The 24300-nt window shown below is 38.9% G+C and overlaps 1 protein-coding gene across 2 annotated transcripts; it reads right to left on the bottom strand.

Moving 5' to 3' along the window:
- LOC144344192 (uncharacterized) lies at nucleotides 1-22558 on the bottom strand. 2 transcript variants are annotated; one of them, XM_085506355.1, is made up of 2 exons: nucleotides 21949-22558; nucleotides 1-2295 (listed from the first exon to the last, which is right to left on the bottom strand). In XM_085506355.1, the coding sequence occupies exon 2, from the start codon at nucleotides 2262-2264 to the stop codon at nucleotides 474-476; it is 1791 nt and encodes a 596-aa protein (XP_085362481.1). In that variant the 5' UTR covers nucleotides 2265-2295; nucleotides 21949-22558; the 3' UTR covers nucleotides 1-473. The 2 variants fall into 2 exon arrangements, with proteins under 2 accessions (XP_085362481.1, XP_085362482.1); XM_085506356.1 differs by lacking the exon at nucleotides 21949-22558 and adding an exon at nucleotides 10232-10271.
- Nucleotides 22559-24300: the final 1742 nt, after the last annotated feature.

Raw genomic sequence — 24300 nt, 5'->3', positions numbered from 1 at the left:
TACATAAATATATATTGTTTTATTTGCAGAGTCGATATTTTGATAGAAGGTATGTCATCGTCAGCAGTTATAACAGCAACATCAGTGGTGCTACATGATATAAACTGCAGCTAAACTGTGTTGAATTGCATTAATGGTAATTGATTAGAAACTGATTGCAAGAACAAATGGAACTAAAATGCTTGACGTCAAAAAAACGAGACAATTTTGTAAATAAATCCCATAGTTTAGAAATAAAACACATTAAATATCAACATTCACCAGAAATCACCAAGGCGACATAAGAGACGTTGATCAATGAATTTTATCCGTGAATATTAGTAGTTGTTTAAAAAAAGTTGAGTTCCGTCCTGATCATATTAACTTGAATACTAGTCCTCATCAAAAAAATACTATTGTGAAAGAAAGTGTGAGTAATATATTCATGTCCAAAATACGTTGTAAATTTCAATGGCGCCACCAGCGGTGTCATATTACTGGCTATTCTCCGACTCAGTATCGATATCATCCTCATCGTCATCACTGTCACTATCATGAACTATGACCCCAAAGCGCCCCTGTCGTCGAGTTTTGTACTCCATTATGTTATCGATTTTCTTAAGTGTCATGGAAGCTAACATATTGTTCCCATCTTCGTCCTTCCCAACCTTGTCGTTCATCTTTTTTATGTGTTCCAATTGCATGGAGTACTGTAAATACGATTCCTTTCTAGTCTCCCTTTCCTGTTTTCGATTTTCCATTCGTTGCTTCATCTTTTGATACTTCTGGTGAGATGTCATCACTGGCGGTTCCGGTTCCGGCTCCGGCTCTGGCTTTATAACCTGGGCTGGACTAGGTATGACTGCCGCCGTCTGCTCAGCTTCTGAAATCCGTTTAAAAGTTGATTGAAGAGTTTGTGACGTTTTAGCCATCTTTTTATCAATGTCGTCCATAGTTATAACTATAGGTGGCCTTTCTGTTATCACAGGGGGAGGAGGAGAAACGACCGGAAGTTTGTATTCATCGTCGATGTCTGCTAACTTCTCTTCGTACGATTGTATAAGGTTAACGCCCCCATCGTCCACACTAGATGATGATACTATGCTTTCTTCTTCGATAGCTTCATCTTCAGGGGTTTTTCTGACGCTTTTTGCTGTGTGCGGTAGTGGTGGGTAAACATGAAGTTTGGAACCAGGCGAATCTACCGATTTCTTTTTTCGCTTTTTCTTTTTCGTTTTGTGTTTCGACTTGTATCGCCTTTCTATTGCATCGGAGTCCATATTCAGAAAGATTGTGTCATTGAGGTGATCACGTAGGAACTTCATATCAAAGCGAAATGAGAGTGACGGGCGAGGACGTACGAGGCTCACTGAAAAAAGCGGTTTACATTGCGTGTCCACGGCGTCACTATGACTAAACATCGACTCAACGTCACTAACGTCATTGTCCGACAAATCGGCAATATGTGTTTCAAAATGATCATTCAACATTAGGGTTGTCCGTCCTCGGTTTGATTCGGGAGTTGTCGACGGGAATCGTATGATGTCATGTGACGTCATTTCCGTCATGGCGGAATTATTGGTTGCTCGGATGCCTTCTCGCGTTTTAAGAAAATCTTTTATTTTTTTGGACAAAAGCGCGTCCAAATATTCTTTCGCTTCGATCAAAGCTATATAAGTCGGTGACTTGCTTCGCCTGTGGTAGCCGTGTTTCGAAGGTAACAAAACTGTCGGCTCTCGCTGTAAACTTAATCTTGTGATATCACGCGAGAGTCTTGTGGATTCGCGTACAAAGTCTCGCGTTGGTCCGTAACCGTTAACATGTCGCACTTTATCGCGATTCCAGAAGTCATTATTGCGAGAAGATAACTGCGAAGGAAGACTCTTTGTTTTCCTAATTGGTGATTCTACATCAAGGAAATTCCTATTTGTTCCAGGTCTAGATTTATTAGAACCAGGGAAGGGGGAAGACGACGTTGAGACATTTCCATTAGCAATTGTAGGAAAAACGCTTACATTATTAATGTATTTCCCTCGACTTTGCCTCGGTGAATCGTTATGCGTATTCCGCAGCGGACTTTGATTGTAGCGTGAACGTGGCTCCGGAAAGCTACCAGATACTGCAGCATTCTGCCGTGAAGCGCAATATGATAAATCTGTGTTGGCTCTCTTTAACAACAGTGCCCTCCCGGGGCGTATTTCTGAAGTTCTAATTGCAGGCACATGAAGTAGTGGGTGATTAACCCCGACAGGCCATGACCGTACTGGAGACATCTCTCTTAGCATACTATACTCTCGTAAACTGGAATACCATTATCTGCAAAACACCAAGAAAAGATAAAAATTACAATCAAGTGAATTTAAAGAAAAACTATCGTGGAAGGAGCTAATATATATACAAATACTCTAAAAAGCACGTTGCTATAGAAAAAATGCGTGAGGTATTTGGCGTGATTAGGACCGATTTCGTTCTGCCATTGACACGTGCAATGCGCAGTGATGACAGTTGTATTTACTCCACACGTATTCATATTGTTTATCGTCTGATACACAAATAAGCCACGCATACTAATACATGTTTAGGGGCCTTTTAAACTCCATATCCGTCCAGAAACGTGTATATGAATAAAATTAACTAAATCTGCCGTGTTCAACAGACTAAATCTAATAGCATGTGACGCAACCTTCAATGTATCCCACCACCTGCTTGTAGAACTATGCTCCGAGTCTCATTTTGCTGGAGGTACGCATATTTTTGATCAAGTAGCATTGAATAATAAGTTCCGATCTCCGGCAACAGCAGTCGAATAATCAATGTAAATATCTCGTGTATATCGTTTTATTCCTATACTCCCTGCATGCATTTGTTCCCCGACGCCTGTCAAAATTTGAAGATCTCGTCGCTTTGGGCGAAAACAAAATACAGACATGCGAACATACATATTACATGTGATGTCCGGTCGCAGCTGGAAAAGAGAAACGAATTTGTTATGGTATATATTCAACGGAACTGTTCAATCAAAAGAGGGCCAGTTGAATACTCCCTGTGAAGCCGAATATAAGCCACGTATACGATAGAAATAACCCTACAGACCGGCGTTACAAACCTTAGCTGCCATCTTGGGCTTCTATGAGACAATATCCCGTTTTTGCGTGGAAAAATGACAGTCAGTTTGAAAACCCTTCAAAGCGTATTGCTGGTCACTCATCACATCTCTAATCGGTCAATCTAGTTGTTTTCGTCGATGTATCCAAGGAATGATTTGTTATCGGGATTCCTGATCACGCCCAACTATGCCGACCTCGAATCGAGTTTATCAGATTACACGCCCACCACTTCATTATTGAAGTTGACCATTGTGTATATTTATTAATTTCAACAAATAATATATGACTATGAAATACATCATTTGTTGAATATTAAGATATAAGGCTGACATATGGTGTCTGGAAACCCGCGTAAGATAGACATGAAATGTAGCACACACAACTTAACTATCTATCACGTGCTCGCATTCAATTGGTGATAAGATTTCTAAATTCAACTGTTATCAATTTCTTACTTTGGGTGCAGCATCATTTATGTCCGATAGTTGTTCACAAATATTTTCAGTGTTGCAGTATGCGGGTTTATATTTTATGATTTTGTTACGGCGTGGTTACATTGTTTTAAAAATGTAATTGCTTATACTACCTCCTTACAATAGTCAGTCAAAAAAACTTCTAGCAATTGATGATTAGTAAAAAAAAATACATAAATATAAACAAATATTTTTTTAAATGTAAATGAACTAACGACCCAGACAGAGATAATATTTTAATCAGATTGGTTATGGTACGTCATCTGTTGACTCCAATCCGCCATCTTTGTTCATCCTTGTTATATGCATATTTCAGTTTGTCATCGTTGTAATATATCCACGAAATGTATTCCAATATATAGTCATTTGCCTGTATACCTTATTTTAGCAGGTTAATGTTTGACTTAAATACTGTGAAATCACGAATTACGCGTCGTCACTTGATGATAATCTGGCTTTTTGTACAGAGGCAGCGGTTCGCGCCATAAAAGCAAGTTCGATCGTGTTTTCGAAATACAAAAGTGATGTCCTAGATACGACAGAAACTCGAAAGCTAGAGATTGAATGATGTTAATGAGCATATTAAATGTCTTGAAATTCAATAAACTTAAAGGTTGTCAGGAAAACTGATTAATTAATCAAATAAATCATGGTAGAATAATAACAGAAACTAATGTCCTTGGTAATTATCATTAAATTGGTGAGTGTGCTCGAATAAATTTGTTTTAAAGGCAAAATAAATGGGGTAGATTTTGTTCATTAAATTGAGTTTTCAAAAACTGTCACATACTCGCGTTGTGGTACATGTGACACGGCTTTACGTTGAAATTATTAAAGAAGCTGAGGAGTCGTCACCTACGCATGTGGGAGGCGGCCATCGTTGTTTACAAACAAGCGCCTATCCACGAGCCTTTGCGTTTTAAGCATGCGTTGTTATCGTTACCCCTCCGCTTTAAGTTGTAGTCATGCTTAGCGCGCCTTTCCCTAAAATCCGTATATACCATGCAATGTGGTAATGACGTCATTGTAAAGGTGCGCTCACTAACTGAACATCTAACAAGGTTTATAGAGGAACTGTACTTATGTTAGTTTTGTTGAAAATTGTGAAAAGGGAAATAAAAATGTGACTTTCAGCCACACAGAAGAAAGTCGTCAGTCGCAATCCAGACACTATTAATGGAATTATTGAATAGCAAATTAGGTTGATAAACAGAAACAGTCGGAAACCACTTTATTTAATTCGCCTGAGAACAATGATCTTTTGGTCTTGAAATTTTCAAAGAATCGTAATACAATTTAGATTTTCCAAATACACACTTAAACACAATACAATGAACCAAGTACTGTAGATAAGAACATGAAATGTATTACACTTAATTCAAAATACGCACACGTATTAATAGGGAGAGAGACTTAATGGATTCCAAACACACTAAGACATAATCCCAGTCATGGCATTGCAGAGTAGTGATTGTTATTCTGTCTAAGTGAATTCACATCAGTTAGTGAACCATCGAGACTACATTGTGTACGTGACAGTAATGTATTGGCAACAAACTTAAAGGATTTGATGTTTGTACCGAAAAAAGTGACAGCCTCTCCGAATTCCGGATTTCAAAGTAAAACCGTTCGGATGCAATAAACTGCAGTGCAGAATTAATTTAATCTCGTTAATGTAGGTTGTCATCCTTCCTCACAGAAAGCGATTCTATTTCAACACTGTATTTATTTTTCGTATGAAGGCATTTGCGGTAACATTCAATTTGGTGACAACTATGATGGTAATTTAAAATTAATTTGACTAATTATTTTTTTTTTAATATTTTGGGAAAATTCATTATGATGAACACGTTCCGCGAAATTATTTTATTCCTGGTAATTATTCAGATTATATTCTGAATTGCAATTGGTAACACAATATCCGATTCACCGTCCTTCAGAAAAGGAAAAACTATTTTGAGCCATGAGTATTGAATGGTAGAACCGCAATAATTATCAATAGAAACGTACATATATGAGACAGTGATTTATATTAAAAAAAGGAAAATAAACTTGACGTTCTTATGTTTTTATTGTAGCTTCATGAAAAGTAATAACCGGAAGTTGGATCAACCGGTGGTTGCCATGCAAGGAACAAACCGAAGCTGTGCTCTCCATGCAACGTACAACGTACACGCGATGAATACATGCGCAGTGTTCCACAAAGCGAGGATCAGTCAAAAAAGTTTGAAATTATAGTGATTGCCGACTAAAAGAATCAGCATCACGCATAAACGCATTCCACTTTTTCAAATTTAAAAAGGTACAATATAATGTAGTAGACTAGTAGAGCCGGGGATGGCGCTGACAGAAAGTTGACGGACGGGATGATATCCAACGCGCTTACCCCCTTAGCTATGTAACAGTATGGCTGGTTAGCTAAAACATTGGGAACCTCCATAAGCATCTACAACCGATTCATAGTATAGTACGTTCGTACTAATTCTGAATATTATACTAGCCGTTGTCTGAACAGTGTTACACATTTAAAGCGAAAGTCTGTGCGACACTGAGTATCTGACATCATGACATTTATCTATTCAGGAGAAAAGTTGAACAAACCAGATAAGTGAGAGCCTCGGAACCTCTCGTAAATATACTAACCGAGACAACACAGAACACAATACAAAGTGTGCAATATATTGAATTAATAAGCATAAGCTTATCAGCGTTTCGTGGTGACAGAAACAAACTTAGTTCACACTTGACTGATTGTTGTTGCTGTTGTTGTTGTTTTTGTTGTTTTGCTAGTTGACCGGTATGTTGGTTATGTGACCTTAATGCCCAGCTTGACATTCTCCTCCTTAACGAACCCTAAATGGACTTCTCGCGTGAATGAGCATATGACAAGATATCCATAGATACGATACACTGAATGCCATTGGGTTTGATCAGCATCTTTATTGTCATTGATGCGCTGAATAGCGGATGAATCCAGCATTTTGGAGGCTATTATCTGTTGCAAAGTGTTTAACCAAGAGTTCATGCCCCATGGGGCTAAGATACCTATTTAATTTGCGTTATCAAGTGCTGTGGGTATAAGTGCACTTTGGTAAACACATAAATTCGTCTTGGTATTTCTTTTGTCAACTTTGGTCCACCAGTACTAGAAACTCAAATAGTTTTACAGAACTATTATGTTCTAGCTCGTTTTCGGTTCGTTGAACTCGTCGGATGCATTGATACACTATACCTACGCGAAGTCATAAGTTCACTGCCGAAAAAAAAGTCCAAAGCCCGCAGGTTACCTTTAAAAAAATCGGTCTCTGATGCAATATGAAGTACTTTGCCCAACAATTAGATTTCCAAGTTCAAAACTGTGTGACCAGGTGCGTGTGGTATTCTGTTCGATTACGTCAGTGACGCCGCAGTCTCGTTCCAAGTTTACACATGACACCTGACGCACCGTCAACAGGTCATGTTCACCCAAATTTATACAAAGCGACATCAGATTTCTAGGAGCTCACGTTACTGTAAGTTAAAAGTTCACCTGCAAACACTTGGTGTTATATAAAATTCATACTTGGGGGATTATTTCAGTTGTTTTATAAAAATGAAACTACAAACAGGGACGACAAAATGGAGGACACTTGACAATGAAACGCCTAATCGAGAGCTAATATCTTGAGAAGGTTCGAATTTCTATAAACGTTGGAATCCTATCTCGTTATTTTGATGAAGTTGTGAATACATTGACACGAGCGTAATTATTAATTATGAGTTATAAACACTCAACTGTCTTATTTGATCTTATCTATTTAAGCACTGTAGCATTTATGACATACAAACATTTTGGCTGGATGCCATTTGTATTGAAATAATGCGGCCATCGTATTTGTAATCTGGTACGTAATATACTTATTAATAAATACAAATTACAATTGAAAATAAAAGAGCTATATATTATTCTGGAATATTTGTTGTATGTCCGTTAAAAAGGGCGTTGATTTATGTTAACAAAAATGGCGTGAATGTTGTCCTGATTGGCCCTATATATTACATGTATAGTTATAGCATTCAAATGACACTAGCCAAAGGTATGTATAAAGATCTGAAAGTTTCTTGAGACTTGACTAAATTCAGTATCTTTATTTATATGGCGTGATATTAGTTAGTGATATGGTCAGAGACTTTCCTGTTTTACTTACGCGCACGTACCAAACCGATCCTCTGACCTGTGTTTCGTTAAATTCGTGCCAAACGCCATGAGGTGAACCCCCGGGGTGAACCCCTCTTCTATATGTGAGACACTGCAACGATTTCCCGTGATGTCCTTTGTCGTCAACTGACGAAGTTGACGTGCATGTAACACGTGCATAGTTATAGAGGTAAACAGTGACCATTGCATCCATGGTAACAGGTGAGCACAAGTTGACAAACGAGTCATTGTGGCTTACCTCAAATGTATCTTAGCATTCATAGTGTAGATGATATCGATTAGTACATAGCCTGTACTGAGCTTGTCTGTTTCCATGTACGACACATTTCATAGTGAAATCAACAAGCTGATTTGTAATGCAATCCCGTGACCGTCGAAAGGCTCCGAGCACGCTTACACGCGAGGTCGATCGTACTAACTACATTAGTTGACGCCCAGTTGATCGCTTATATGACCTATCACATGGTATATCTATTCGGTATGGCCGGGCAGTGTGACGTCACAATGTCATATACTTTATACACGACGGTTATTCACGAGACTCTAAACGATTGACGTTGTGATACACACCGATCATATAACAATAAACTACATGTTTTCAGACAGACCAGTATATTGTAATTCACGTGTCGACAATGTTTGAGACTGTAAAGATAGACACCATCCACAGCGAGACACATGTATTTATAAAGAGGTCGGTCTATATAATTCGAACGCCCTTTCCCATACAACTAGAACAGTTCAATACAATGACATTCGCCTGTCAATTGAGGTCGAAAAACATCTTCAAGTGTTTGCCAGCTGGAAATATGTCTTCGTGGTTAAAAAGACATGGATTGTACAATGTATAAAAAGTATGATTCACTAAGATGGTACTTTGTCAGTTGCGTAGCAACGGTAAGCTAGTTGAAAGATAGCGGTCAATAATAGCACAAAATGCACACTTGTTATGTTAACACCCAGGGTAAAAACTCGATTTACTGCGCACTATACTGCGCATTTAATAACACTTCACATCACGTTAAGAAGTTGCCAAGACATTCATCGAAGCGAAGAATATTACGCGATGTAGCGAATGTGTATTGTTTAGGTCAAAAACAGAGAGAATCTCCATGAATTGTGACACTCTCGCCCACAGGAAACTGTCAAGTTAAATATAATTAACGAGGCAACATTGAATTTCGCTAGAATCGATTTTACATCTGAGCGTCAATGACGCCAGCCTCACAAACAACATGAAACACGTATTGTTATTGTTTTATTGGCCTTGTCACATGCTGTGTGTTGAAATTTAAAGGTGAGTTGCTAAAGTCATCGTATATACGTGAATTGTTTACATAGAGTATTGATGGCGTCCTCGTAAAAAGACAATACTGTTCTGAATACATCAGAAAGTCAAGAAAGAAGAACTTCGCACATGGTTGTTTACATTCATTTGTTGCAATATTAAAATATAGCAGTGTTAGTATGAAACACCGAAGAAAAATTCCTAGATTCCTAGAAATGTTAAATATTTTTAGTGGGTTTTCATCGAGGAAATGTTTACATTGTAGTTCATGAAAATCGCTGCTAAGATTGAATGTTATTTTATCGCTTTTTAAAAGAAAAACAGATTGACAGCGAACCAAAAAAATGCACATACAGTTGACTAATACTAAAACGACTAATTATAGTCCGATTTTGACCCAAAATATTGCTACTATCATATGCTCTAAAATATGAGCACGTGTAAAAAAAAAACTCTCGAGTAGCATTCTACCTTAATTTATAATGTCGGTGTCAACAGGTTGAATACCGGGGTTTATAGAAAATAATGACCAGCAACTAATTTTAGATTGTCTGGAAGTAGACGTTAAACACGATTCTCATCTAGTGTATGATGCACGGGACATAGAGTAATCCAAGGTGCATGCGATCACCTCATTGAAAAATGCCACCATATCTGATACTGCATCTTTTCACTTCATCTGCTTTAAAACGCCGAGTATAATAGAAACGGGTGGGTTATTTTAAAAACTAAAAAATACTGCGTGACTTTAAAGTTTAACGGTTAAAGAAATAAAGCGGATTTCTTTATGATAAGAGCATTTTAAATGGTTTGTAGATTTGAATCAAAACACGGCGTCGCGATTCTCGTAAGTCTGTCAATACATATACACAACGGATCCGTCGCGTATTACCGGGGGGGGGGACAAGAATGTGCTGTCAACTAGAAACAAACACGATACAACATTTCAAAAATGTCACAGTTGTCCATCTCCGACCGTCAATAACAATCGTTAACGAAAAGAATGAAGAATGACGGAAGTTACAAAACTGTAACGAGCACTTGAATATATGATCCAAAGTTCAAAATAAGGTGATTTAAAGACATTAAATCACTGCGGGAATACCCTTTCTCCTCCTCGAACGATGATCCATTTCCGAGGTGACAACATTATGTACAAAAATCATTGACAACGCACGGATCTCACCTGTAGACTCTCGCTTCAAGACCATGACAGCACAGTGCACTAACACATAGGCGATTGATCGGCAACTCAACGTACCCTAAACAGAATTGTTTACCTGCGTCACAGACCAAATTAACTATCGTCTGCGCATATTCTATAATTTAAGATTGAAACCAAGTGGCAATAACGGTAGACTATTTTTTTTTATTTTACGACACAACGCACCCTCTTGCGCCATACACTACCTACAGTAATTAACTTGAGCAATATTCCAACCCTTTGTCCCTGATACGCGTATTTCTATTCACATGGCTACCGGTGTTGACTTTTCTGGAGTAAATGTGAGTTTGTGCATTGTTGAACGGTGCGTAAGTTGATGTTGCCGAGATAGCACGCCGGTATCCTAGATACCGCAGTATTTGAAATCAACATGACTGGGCATATGTCGAGTGTGGATGTTACACTAGCACTACACATAACAGGTAAACATATCGTCTGATTCACTCATTCTGTACATCGTTGTATTTACTATAAAGTTGTGCACGTAACGTTTCTTATAATGCGCTTATCGTTTACATCTGTGAAAATAAAATGAAAATAATTAAGGGGGAAATGTTGTAAATAACGAATCTTACTCGTATCTACGTCACTAGATGGCGCGACTTAAAGAAGAGGTGACAAATTCGACGAGTGTCGTGATTTCATGGAATCTTGAACAAGTTTTTAACATTGGTGGATCGAACATTTTTTTCTTTATTTCGCCAACACACCGTGACAAACTCTTTTTCGTTGATGCGTGACGTCATTGCGGATTTTGCACCTTAAACACCCGAGGTTATTGTGCCCGTGCTAAAAACACGTCTATGATGTTAATTTCAAAATGTCCATACTTACAGGTGGTTTCAATGTGACGTACCTGATTGCTGGTGAGAGCGGACCTATTGTTAACATTGTGAACAATTTGTCAGGGATGGTACAGGTTGAGGTAAACATATCTTGGCTGATGACAAGGACTAATCCCCAGTTCGAATATTGTTTCGAATGATACGATATAATATAATGAACTGACGCCACTGTATCAATTGTCATACATCGGCTGTAGATTTATTGGGAAAACTAATTCGAGATTGAAATGTAGTAATTTAAAAGTCAAATTAAATAAACATGAAGAGCTGACTTCAAATGGCGCCAATTCGAAGGATTATTGCCTCACCTTCTTGACCGTTGTCAGATGTACCAGAACGTGTACTCAAGGGTTACATAATAATTGATGTGAAACACGCCCTCAATGTAAAATTAGACCACTGAATGATGGGTTGTCACGTGTCTTTATCGCTGCAAGACATATCAAGGACGATACTTAGCGGAGAATCTTTTCATCATAAATCATTTTCTTTGAGAAGCAACTGAACACCATTTAATACTGACGTGAGTTGAACAAAACATTCTTTTCGGCCGGGACAATTTGATCACGTGTTTCTACATTGTAGATTACGTACCATATATCCAATGTGCTAAATGATATTGAATGTGTTGATTACGAGTGAGCCCGGGCTTTGGGCATAAAACTAGAATTGCTACGCATTTTTTATATTTTATTTTATATTTATATAATAAATCGCCAGGATAAGAGAATTTCACGCGAAGTAAAAGAATGTATTTTATTCAAATTACTCACAGTGACGTCTATGAATGTGACTGTCGCCCGCAGGACAGAGGCAAGTCAAATATGAACGGAACACGTTATATTGTCAAAGAATCGATCTTACGTCCTAGTCCCAGTAAATTGCGTATGGAAAAGCCGATATCGTAGGTACGTCGACGTGGTGTATACCGCTACGTACGAAACGGATTATTTTGGGTTGAATGAAATAGGGTGTTCTATGGGAATTGGTCCCCAGAGAACAATGTGTCTGCAATATATGACTAATAAATTGTACACGAAGAGTAGTAAAACAAGTTCACCGTATAATATAATGAGGTAATTATACACAATCATTTACTAATTATTGGGAATCGACCAGACTCGACTTTTACGGTCACCACATGATTCGTCTTCATTCCGTCCGTCAAAAGAGGACGTTGTATGTGTCATGAATTTGTTTTTGCGTATCTGTTGACCGACTTAATTAACTGATTATTAGCTGAATTGCTGTGTTACGTCTGTCATCGTTTAGGTCTATTTGAAGTTTTGGACGGAACTTGGCTCAGTGGTTTGGAACTAATTACAAGATACCGTCGCTATTCTGACATCCGTAGTTATTAATGTAGTGAACGATTAATCAAAAGATATGACGTATTCAGTACTTAGTGTGATTGGCTTTATGATTGAAGGTTACGCCCTAGAGTCTTTTACTGTTTTGTAATTGGTTAGAGTTTTGAAAATGAATAAAGAGAGTTTGAGTTGGTCTTGGCGAATACTCCACGACAGACGCAGTCCTGGAGAGACTTGGGGCGAGCCTTGACGCAGTCTAAGAGAGTCTTGGGTCAGCCTTGCGATATAGTGTTGGGGACTTTTCCCCAGGGCGCTGTGTTTTATAGAGTGCTCCAAAAGATCGACTAAGACAAGAGCTGAAACGTATTTCGTTGTGTGTGCCTTATTTGACTGTAAAGTATAAGTGACTTTCCCGATCCCGTACCTCAAGGGGACGAGATAGAGAGACGAGACGAGTTCCCCCCCTGACAAGTGTGGAGAACCCCAGAGAGAGAGAATTTCCCCCTGATACGTGGTGGAGAACCCGGGCAGGTGTTTAACACACATTGACATCCTGTGAAGAGAAGTGAAATGGCGAAGATGTGTCTTTCTTGTGAACCGAACTAACCAGCTCGATGGCAGAGACGAAACTACGTTTGACGACTAACGACTTTACCCGAATGGCACCGATGTACAACGCTGAAGAGATGAAGATTTCAGAACCCCTTATACGAAGGATGAGTACCGGATAGGACTGTATAATTAAGAATTGAGCGACATTAAAGACAAGAAGATGAAAGAACGACCCGGACTAACGCGACAAGAGAGAAGACGCTTATAGACTTTGACTTTAGCTATCTGTGTATTGCTTAGAGAACCGCTCGTTGGACACTGTAACTGACACTGTGTAACTCAAGACGTTGAACTCTTTTCCACATTCCTAACCCTATTGCTCAGTAATGTAATGTATTGCTTGCTTTTCCTATTGTTTCTACCGTTTTTTTTTTTGTGATGTCGAATTGTATGTATGTAAGCGCCCAGATCTTTGTTTTGAACTGATATTTGGTGACGTTCGAGGTCCTTTATAACGATTTAAGCGCGTTTCAGTGGACGAGTATTTGCAACACAGTGTTTTGAGTTTTGTGAAGTTTTTATGGTGTTTTAATGAGTTCATGAGTACGGATATGATGGGGAAAGTAATGCCCCCACGAGTTTTTCAGAGTTTTGAGATTTGTCGAGTACAGAGATATCGCCGTTTAAGAGTTGTTTTTGTTTATGTGTTGTTTTCCGGAATACTTCTGACGCTTTTTTGAGTTGATAGCACCTTTGTAACGTTTTTTTTATGTCTTTTGGGGATGAGAGTTTGGTGCGCTTATATACGTATTGTTTGATATCGCAAGCTTTTGTTCATGATTGACAGGTTTATATGTGACTCAGTAGTTTCTATCGTTTTAGCCTTTTCGCCAGAGGAGTAATGTGTTATGAAAGCGAATTTGTCTTTGCATTCTGTTACCACGCCGTATGACTTTTGTTTTGATTAACGACTTTTGAGTTCAGTTGAAGTTTATAAGCGTATATGACAGGAGTTTGATTAATAGCTTTTCATTCATTCTTTATTAGTTACCGCTTTGCAATGCTTTAACCGAGAGACGCATCTATGGTAATCACGTGATCATGCTGTAGACTGCAGCGATTGGCTGATCGCTTGGTTACACCGCCACGCCTTAGTTTTTTTAACCTTTTGATATAGAGTTTGTAACCTTAGTAACGGAGACAGTGAAGCGACGGGTTATCTCAGCGAACCGTTTTGAGAAAAGTGAGTCGTTTGGTAGCCTTTCCCTTGTTTTTGATTTATAACCGTTGATATTTGTGACTTTATAACCATTGTATTTAGACTTTATAATCATTGTACTTAATTAGTGTTTTACTCTTTCGATTTATACCTTTTATTAGTATTGTATTTAACCCTATAGTGGCTGACGGTATCTTTGATTTATGAACGTGTAATGCCGAGAGGCATATCTCAGTTTGGGTGAAGGGATGTGTCATGAATTTGTTTTTGCGTATCTGTTGACCGACTTAATTAACTGATTATTAGCTGAATTGCTGTGTTACGTCTGTCATCGTTTAGGTCTATTTGAAGTTTTGGACGGAACTTGGCTCAGTGGTTTGGAACTAATTACAAGATACCGTCGCTATTCTGACATCCGTAGTTATTAATGTAGTGAACGATTAATCAAAAGATATGACGTATTCAGTGCTTAGTGTGATTGGCTTTATGATTGAAGGTTACGCCCTAGAGTCTTTTACTGTTTTGTAATTGGTTAGAGTTTTGAAAATGAATAAAGAGAGTTTGAGTTGGTCTTGGCGAATACTCCACGACAGACGCAGTCCTGGAGAGACTTGGGGCGAGCCTTGACGCAGTCTAAGAGAGTCTTGGGTCAGCCTTGCGATATAGTGTTGGGGACTTTTCCCCAGGGCGCTGTGTTTTATAGAGTGCTCCAAAAGATCGACTAAGACAAGAGCTGAAACGTATTTCGTTGTGTGTGCCTTATTTGACTGTAAAGTATAAGTGACTTTCCCGATCCCGTACCTCAAGGGGACGAGATAGAGAGACGAGACGAGTTCCCCCCCTGACAAGTGTGGAGAACCCCAGAGAGAGAGAATTTCCCCCTGATATATGCAAGAACGTACTAAGATGACAAACCATGGCGGGTCGGGTATCAACGTGGTTAACCTTTGTATAATTGCTCTTTAAACCATTCACGGCGATCAATGAGACGTTCTATAGACGATTAAAACGCTACCGATTGTTATTGTAGGATACATTGACGCATTTCAGTTATGAAATACCGCCAATGTCGTTTGCATGTGTGGTTAAATGTTTCCGAGGCATTGGCGGAGACATCATAAGGTGTCAACTATTGATGAACGGCGGCTGTATCGTGATCACATTTTGTAGTAAACAGACGAGTAAACGACGGGGCATACACCCGCAGTGCTCATAAACAATCGCAAAATGAACGAGGAAATGTGCAAGTACAAACAGTGAAATACAAACATACGCAACGTACATAGCGTTACCTTAAAAGTATGTTATTCCAGTGGGCGGGATGCGTATGTCATGTCACACTCGGCGCAGAGCTTGTTGATTTCAGCAATATTTGACTTGGAGACAGCGAGCCCGGCGGACAGGGAGTTTCATGTACACGCTGCTCTGCCACATATTGGGTGCCACAGCTCAGCCTCTCAATCGTTGCCGTAGTTGTATTGTAAACGTAGCGTGACATGGCTGACATGGTCATCGTAATTACGACACACAGATTGAATATTTTGTTTCGCGCACTCGAATTATTTTATTATTATCGGCGTATTTGCTATATTATAATTATGTGGGATTATTACAATGAATTACGTTTATATTGTTCGTTATTGGTACCAATTTAGGTTTGTAAGCGTATATTTATTCAGAATGGATCAAATTCAAATCGGAATACAGTAACGGTACATGGCAACCGAGTCTGAATAACTGCAGTTACTAGTAGGAATGCGGAATCAAGCAATTTCTTATTCTTATTTTATTATATTTTTTTTTAGAATTCAACACATTTGTTTATTTCCATCCCCTCTGACATAACGCATGCGAAGACCACTGGCCGATGTGAGACTCTCAGAACTCTGTTGCATTTCAAAATAGTCCATGACTTAGCTCCAATACCTACAAGAAGCCCTCCGACAGTGATTAGAAACACGACACCGTCTGCAAGGGCGCAACACTACATCATGATATCACACACATACATGAATGTTGTTAAAATGTTCGTATCATATTCTCAAATTCACACTATACTATTTTGCACAACAAGAAATTGACTTATAGAATGGAGCTAAAAATTTGCTACATACTTGTATTTATGCGGGATTTAAAAAAAATGTAAAGCGTTGTTCTCGTAGCAAGTCTCGCGGGATGTTGTAGAAGCTGTGCGTGGCCGTTGTCATTCAACAGCCTACATACGAACACCCATAACATAATATTGCATTTTGCTAAACGTGAATATACCATGTACAACACAGAATTTCCTATTAAACCATTTACTCCAGGCACTTAAAACATTTGAGCTTTTCAAGAAACTGACAGGAAAGCGACCCCTTCTGTTAGGGGACCACTTATTCGCTCGTTTTCAAACAAACAAACAATCATACCACTCGCTATATGCCGAATTCAATAATTTAATCACACAAAAGTGCTATAAATTATTCGTAATCTTAACACGCGAATGCTTTTAAAACATTTCGCTTCCCTCAAATGTTTCCATGGCAACAATCACACATGAGAGTCCCGGCGTACGAGAACAATTACTGCGGAATAGTTCATTTGCATATTAGAAGCATTAGGTAATTGAGTTGTGTTCCGGTGAACATGCCACACTCCGTACTGTATTGAAACTTGTCGACGTTTCTGTATTAATCAAATAAAGGTGTTTTAGGATCACGTCAATCTTATTTTACATTTAAACACGAGAGTCTTAATGTACAGTGTTATAAAGTTGTACGGCCGTCTCACCCGTCCAGTCATCGCGGTATCAATGCGCGTAACACGTAGCACCAGTTGCTTAAGATTTGAAGACACAGAATAATTGAAAATATGGTTTAACATTAAACCTCGCCGAAAAACGAGGGCGCAATTCTAAACGACGTTGGGAATTTATTTGTGGAAAAATTGTGCCTTATTGTATTGCGATTATTGGTTGAAATATCTTGATTGCTCCACTTAAGTTGCCTCAGCCTCGTGTATTGCATTGGTGAACTTAAAGCGGGGGAGTCGTCACCTGCGCATGCGTCAAACAAGCCTCTACCCATGATCCTTTGCGTTTTAGCGTGTGTTGTTATCGTCGCTTGGGACTCAATTCTCACGCGTGCGCAGGTGACGAACCTCCCGCTTTAAATCCTTGTTGAAAGTCTTTCTTTCTTCTAGTCGGATTTCTAAGCAAATTAACACTGTCGGCGATTGTTGTTGAGTCAAGGACGAAAGGAGAATGTGATCACCGTACCTTGGCGTAGATCTTGGTGTGTTGTATGCAGTCTCTAAGTATTGACTATCCAGGATGCTTAGCGCATTCTACAGTACACAGTAAAACTAGTTCTCGAAATATGTGACAAGTTATAAATCTAAAGCATGAAGTGTTTTTAAAATGGCAGCCATTTATTTCAATAAGTTTATTTTAAAACAAAATATCACTGAGATAATTTAATTATAACTTAATCATATGCGGTCATGTGCCATAAATTATTATTAACGTTAACGCGTAAATTATTTATTCATCAGTCTCTCATCGTCATGATCGCATCCATGGAAACAACCTACATTCTGAGGCTATAATGATGCACAGTCATTTCCATCCCAATTGTATATTAGCCTAATACGCATGTACTGATAAGATTTTGTTTAATTTATTCTAAAATGATTACTATTCCGAATCCCAATTACGGATGGGTATCAGTTTTTACGGACGTCACAATTTTCCGTTACCCCGGGTAATCTGACAGGGTGCTTTATTATGGCCTTTTTATTTTGTGCGCTACACAGATCTGCCAGTAATTTGATTTTCTCTCCAATTTCCTGTTCATTGAGAATTGTTTATTGCTATCAATCTTACTATACGCCTAGTATGTTTAATAACGTGAACTGTCATTTAGGCATAAGGATTGGAATTTCAATCATTTGTGAATAAAAATCCTAAGTACAAGTTCTTATGGCGATAATCTAAATGGCACTGTTGTGAATTAAAATGGTATTATTATGCTTATCGTCATTTGTATTCATATTGATCCTATTCACTAGATTTCAAGTTCCAGTGGATTTGCAAGCGAGGTAAATTAGCGATTGTATCGATTTCATGTTTATCGACTTTGTTGGGTTATCATTGTATTTCATACAGTATTATCGCACAACCCTGAAACATTGGGAAAGATATGTATGGGTCAGAGGTCAACCGAAAACAATGGAATGAGATAGAACTAGTACGTCACGGGCATTATTGATTTATCTCATCGGACGTGTATGTATGATATGATTAGTTCACATCTGCAAGATGTCATATACTCCCTAGTGGTCTAGTGGCTAGGATATGTGGCTTTCACCCAGTTGAAGGCCCGGGTTGAATTCCCGGCTAGGAAATGTAATGTTTTCGTAGAATTACGTAGAACTCATTGTCTGTTGTCGTTGTTAGATTCAGTAGTCACTCAGCACGTTTTAGTGAAATATGATTTATTTGCGGCATGATGATGTTTCAATCTCAGCCGGGTTTTCTATTTGCATGATTCGTTGATTTATAGTATCATTCATTTACTCGTTGGATAGTTGAGCCCGAATGAAACAGCTATATACAATTTTGTTTTTCTTGCGAAGATTGAGAGAGGCAAACAAACCATTACAATGCATAGAAAACATGTACGGAGTAATGCCGCGTTAGAACGTCCTTGACCAACATCACGAATATAGCATTCCTATTATTTGCGCCCCCTAGAGGCGAAGCGCTTATATGACGTAAGTGAGTGAAATGGAGGCTCACAGTGTCCATGTTGTATTGATCTATAATCTTCCGCAAATAAAACGAGATAGTTATAATTAGAAATTTGTTATATTCTAAATCGCGAACTACTGCATAACTAAAAAGTTATCTTATTCAACGACATTAATATAATTGGTCTACGTCAATTTGATGTCACAGAATTGCTTTGTCTCAAGAGAGCGTCAGATTCATTACATCCCATGATGGCCCACATTCACATAAATCAACACAGTTATGTGCGATAAACATTTAAAGTATGTGTGTGTATTGTGTGAGATGATCACCATGTCAACGAAACAGCTTCATTGTAGCCAGGACATTGCACCGATAACAAAACAGCACTCCCACTAGTGTGTGTGTATAGACACAGAATAGAAACGTCTTTCAGTATGGGGCGTCCTAAGTGAAGACATAATGCCGCCTCGTGCGGGAATAACCATCACTGACTACTGCGAGCGTTTTGTCTTATAGTACTCTCCCAACCTTTGTACATGAAAGCAGGATACATGTATATACATGCAACCATGGTGACCAAGTGCAAAATTTAATACTTTACACGTTACTATTGGATACATCCCAGAATGCTTTAATACAGATGAATTGAATTGGTACCATGAAAGAGCCATGACCCACAACACACCTTGACTGTGGGGTCACGGTTTCTTTACAATACAGTACAATGACAGCTTGAATGTCCATGGAAATAAACCATGCAATTTTTGATATGGATTGAAGGCGTTACCCACAAGGCGCGGCGAGTACTCACGTTGTCATTCCAAAAGTATACACACAGAAAATATAATATCGGGTAAATTTTGTTATACGACAATATCGAAAGCGGCTCGTTGTAGAATAAAACAGTGGTTGGCTCGAATTCATATTAAATAGTTAACACGTATACACGAGTATTAATTTTTAGTACGTACATTTTATTGAAATCGATACCCCAGGTAACCAAAGTACTCTCTGTACAGCCCCAACAAATTACGTAGTAGTTGCATCATGGTCACGTGATGGTTACGGTGAAGCACGAGTGGTTTATTACCGTCGCCATGATCAAATGACCGTGATTTAACATGGCTGTCGCGAATTGTGCAGTTTCGGCCAATCGAATTGTTATTATGATTACGCGTTTTTACGCGTGTCGTATACGTCGCGTGAGACCCATAAATTATAATATAGGACGCCATCTAGCGACTGTGGCGCTTTATGTCAAACTATCCGGGTGATAAATTCAATACATGTATGTTAGAAAACAAGTTTTGTTTGCGTTTGCGTTGTTGTATATGATTCCATTAAAGAGGTGACTCTGCGATTGCCTTGGTGATGATCCTTTGTTGTCATAGTTCAGGGGCAACACCGTGGCGTCTAATACGACACGGGTGGTTTATACACTGATAGTTCATATAGTTGACACATGTCAATGCCACGTCTATGACGATTGCGTGCATACACGGTTTTAACGGAATTCCAGCTGTGAAGTGTCGAGTATGTATGCCCATGTATGCATTATGTACACCTGAATAAAATACGTTGCCTTTCTCTTGTTGTATTCAAAATAATACTATTATGTTTTCAACTCAATTCGACTCAACTTGCTATTAATTCAACTGGACAAAATTCGGCACGTCTCCAGAAAGTACACAGTTAAGCTAGGCATTGTTTAACCAGCTCGGTGTGTCAGGGCATCTTTTGACCCGTTGGATATCAACATGGCCACACCTCCAGCTATATACCGCTATCCACGAGGTCATGACCTACGGGGCCGATAAGAAGTCCGCTACCAGCAAATATGCGGCAGTTAACAGTAGAGTAAATCGTATATGTCATTCATATGCGCTGTTTTACTATCTCACTTGACCCTGAATGACCTACATACAACCCCGATGAAGCTGTATGTGCTACCTTTCAATCGCTAAGTAAGACGCAGACATCAAATACTTTTTTTTATTAAGAACACGCAGGCAGCCCGTGACAATAAAGAGTATACCAGAGTGGGCATGTCTTCGTGCCATCGTTTCAAATCCAGGGCAATTTTAACTGCTACGGAACATATAACAGTGATATGTTCGATTCAAACAAACATTGCCGATGTACTACGACCAGGACGGAGACACTTGTGAATAATACGGCACATTGACAGCATCGTGAGGGGTGTGTCATACTCTAGTTTGTTGTTGATTTACTTGTGGCTGTAAACCCAGTTCACCATTGCATAGGCAAAGAAGTTCTGAATCTGTCAGAACATCTTTTTTATTTCATTACAAACAGCGATTAAACTTAGGAAAATAAATCATTGTCGGGCAAAATAACGGTGAGTTGATTTAGACTTTTTGGCAGAGCAATAAGTCCAGCATTCAGAAATACTCGTATTGTAACATTGTAGAACGACGTGTAATTTAATGAAGTCAGCTTAAGAAGTGGGCTTATACCAGGCAATCGAGAGAGATTAGTACGGTCGATACAAGGACCGTTTTGTCAGCAAAGAATGCTAACGTGTTCAACGTACTGTAAATGTGAAAGTAGTCCGGCCTATTTTATTGATATCCCTAGGGTGGCTATTAAGCTCGAATCAATTGGATTGACTAAAAAGACCGATCCAACCGAGAAGGGAACTTTTTCAATTTCTTTCGCTAAATTGAAAACATAGCGTTTGTATACTAAACAGTTTGCGCTACCCTATATGTGGTTGTACCCTTTTTATAGTTAAAATGACGCGTATCTGGCAGGAAACGTCTTTAGTCAAAATTTTTTAAGCAGGTGTCTGATCAGCAAATATTTACTTAGGATATTTGAAAACTCGTGTTGCGAAACCGTGACGTTTACTGCCACGGTAATTGCCATGAGTCTCAATATTATGGATGTACTTAGCCCTAACTGTTTTATAAACCGCTTGATAGCAAGTTACTGTAATGGCGCCATAAAAACAAAAGAAAGTTTACACTGTTCAAATATAATTAAGATCACCGTACCTTTTCTGTTGACCGTGATATCTCGTTTGTCTTTGTACAACAACTGGTTCATTCTCAATACTTTGTCAACTCTACACTTCGTACGTCAGTATTTATACCATGTTATACGCCGGACAACGCGCTAAACCGCCTGTTGGTACACACCGCGTATAAAATCACGCACTCACGGTCGTCACGGTCGTGTTTGTTGTCTTCTACGCGTTAACTGGTAGCATTGCTATGTTGTTTGCCACTACCACTGCCACATGTCTAACCTTGAGAAAGAATCCCGTTGGGATTAAACTCCAACAGTATCATTCGCCGAAATCCCCAACAACCAAGCCTTTAGGGCACAGATCAATGCTTGCATGTAAGTAAGCAGGATGTTATCGGCCACGGTCGCTAGTTCACAGAACTGCTTTCCACGACCTCGGTCCACAGACAAGGACAGCCGTAAATCTCATACAATGCGTATAACAGTAAGTGTTGTTTCAGTGAGTGTTCACAATTTACACTGAGCAATCCGTGCGTATACTTGTACAGTGACAGTATAAACATGGATTCCGACAATCGCAGTAGAACTTAAGTCAGATGTTTTCTACCAGTGTGTGGTGTACCCAAACAACCAGTGAATCGTAAAGATTGATCACATTAGCTCCGAAGACGGTTGCAAACATGCATAGTAACTGTAATTGAGGGCGGTGTTGCTACTCTAACTGCGCATATCAATCTTTCAATTGACCAAATTGCTTCCTTTGCTGTGCCTTCTAAAATCATATCACCCCCATTTTAAGTTATCTAAAAGTTACAATTATGGTACGGTCTTTCTAGAATTGTAATACCAAAAACCATTTTTGAGTGTTTCTATTTGCTCGACGTGAATTTTGCATAATTTCTACTTTCGCGTGAGGTTTTAAAATCGGCACCGATCGCGTTCATGAATGTTACATGGTGCGTGACAAATAAACGGGACAGCCTTGGTGTAGAGACGAGTTGTTTTACGTTCATCTGAACGATTGTTCTGTTATGGGTTTTGTGGGTGTAAGTTCCTCGTGAATCAAGTACAGTCTTCACGCTTTAACAACATCTATGGACGATAACAAACAATGACACAGCCCAAAACAAATAAAAGTTTGAACACCGTGCGTTGGTTTAATTAGCTGTGTTTCAATATACGATTGTTGTGTTCTGAATGCAGCGCTGATTGTCAGCGTTCACAGCTAGTTCAATGCGGGCTTCAACTACTGTGTTACACATTACCGTCATTTGGCGAGCTTTTCAGTATGTCGTCTTACACGATACTGATTACAGTTAATGGGTTTCTTTTTTGTAGAGTAACATCGTACATTGTGTACGGTGGATACTGAAATGGGAGTTAGAGGGCGCTAACAGAAGTGCTGTCTTTTGTGGGCGCTCGCACTAAAAAGTGGATAGGGAGGGGGCAATGCGTGCTCTAAGCTAATCGCCGCGCCACTGGAGCACAACGATTTGCTGCGACGTAACGTGGTGGGTTATTAACGCAGCCGAAATCACACACTAATCTTGTAAAACATCCACGCGTCTACACATTTAAGAATAGATTCACGTAATGAATGTATTCCATGTGTATGTGGGAAGAAAATCGGTGAAGAAATGTGAGAGATATTGCACCAGAACAACATTTTTTAAAACCAGTTGGTCATTTTGAATCTGGTTCCAAACAATCTGGTTCCGAAATCATTATGTGTGGCCAGTACTGTCATGTCCTAGGGTTGAGGACAGATGGATGCACAGTGATCAAAAGTCTCTGTTTTCAGACTAATAAAACAGTTGAAAGGATAAACATGCAAAAACAGGGAGGATTCCATTTGTGGGTGCCAATGCGACACCATGGTTTGCTACATTATAATTGTGGTGTAAAACCTATATCAAGATAATAGTAGATATAATATCAGCCTTCTGTCGAATGATTTATATATCATTAATGCGAGATACAAGTCGTTAAAGTTGTAAGGTTTGCTTAACTTAATTTCAATTTTAGTAATTGACCAAAAATCAAACCTGAAAGTTGAGGCATTTGCAAGTTAAACAGCGAATATAATGTGAATTTTGTAACTGTTGTATTTGTTACAGTACACATATATAACTTGACATGTTAAAGGTTTAAACTGAAATTTTGTCAAAAAATACAATTTTAAACACACGAGTCATTATGCTGAGCATGTTCAACTTTTGTGTATCATATTTGCTTGATTGAAAAAACATCTCCAAGAACTGCAGATAAACCATAAACAAAAACACTTGCTCGTTAGAGTAGATAAGGTAAAAGTGTTATATACATAACATGGAAGCCACTCCAAACAGGATGCAACTCGGTCGGAGTTCAACCTTGAG

The sequence above is a fragment of the Saccoglossus kowalevskii genome, chromosome 12, assembly GCF_978046115.1.
Source record: "Saccoglossus kowalevskii chromosome 12, keSacKowa6.1, whole genome shotgun sequence".
NCBI classification, from domain to species: Eukaryota; Metazoa; Hemichordata; class Enteropneusta; family Harrimaniidae; genus Saccoglossus; species Saccoglossus kowalevskii.
The sequence above is the reverse complement of the archived record's forward strand: the minus strand, read 5'-3'. Positions and strand labels throughout refer to the sequence as shown.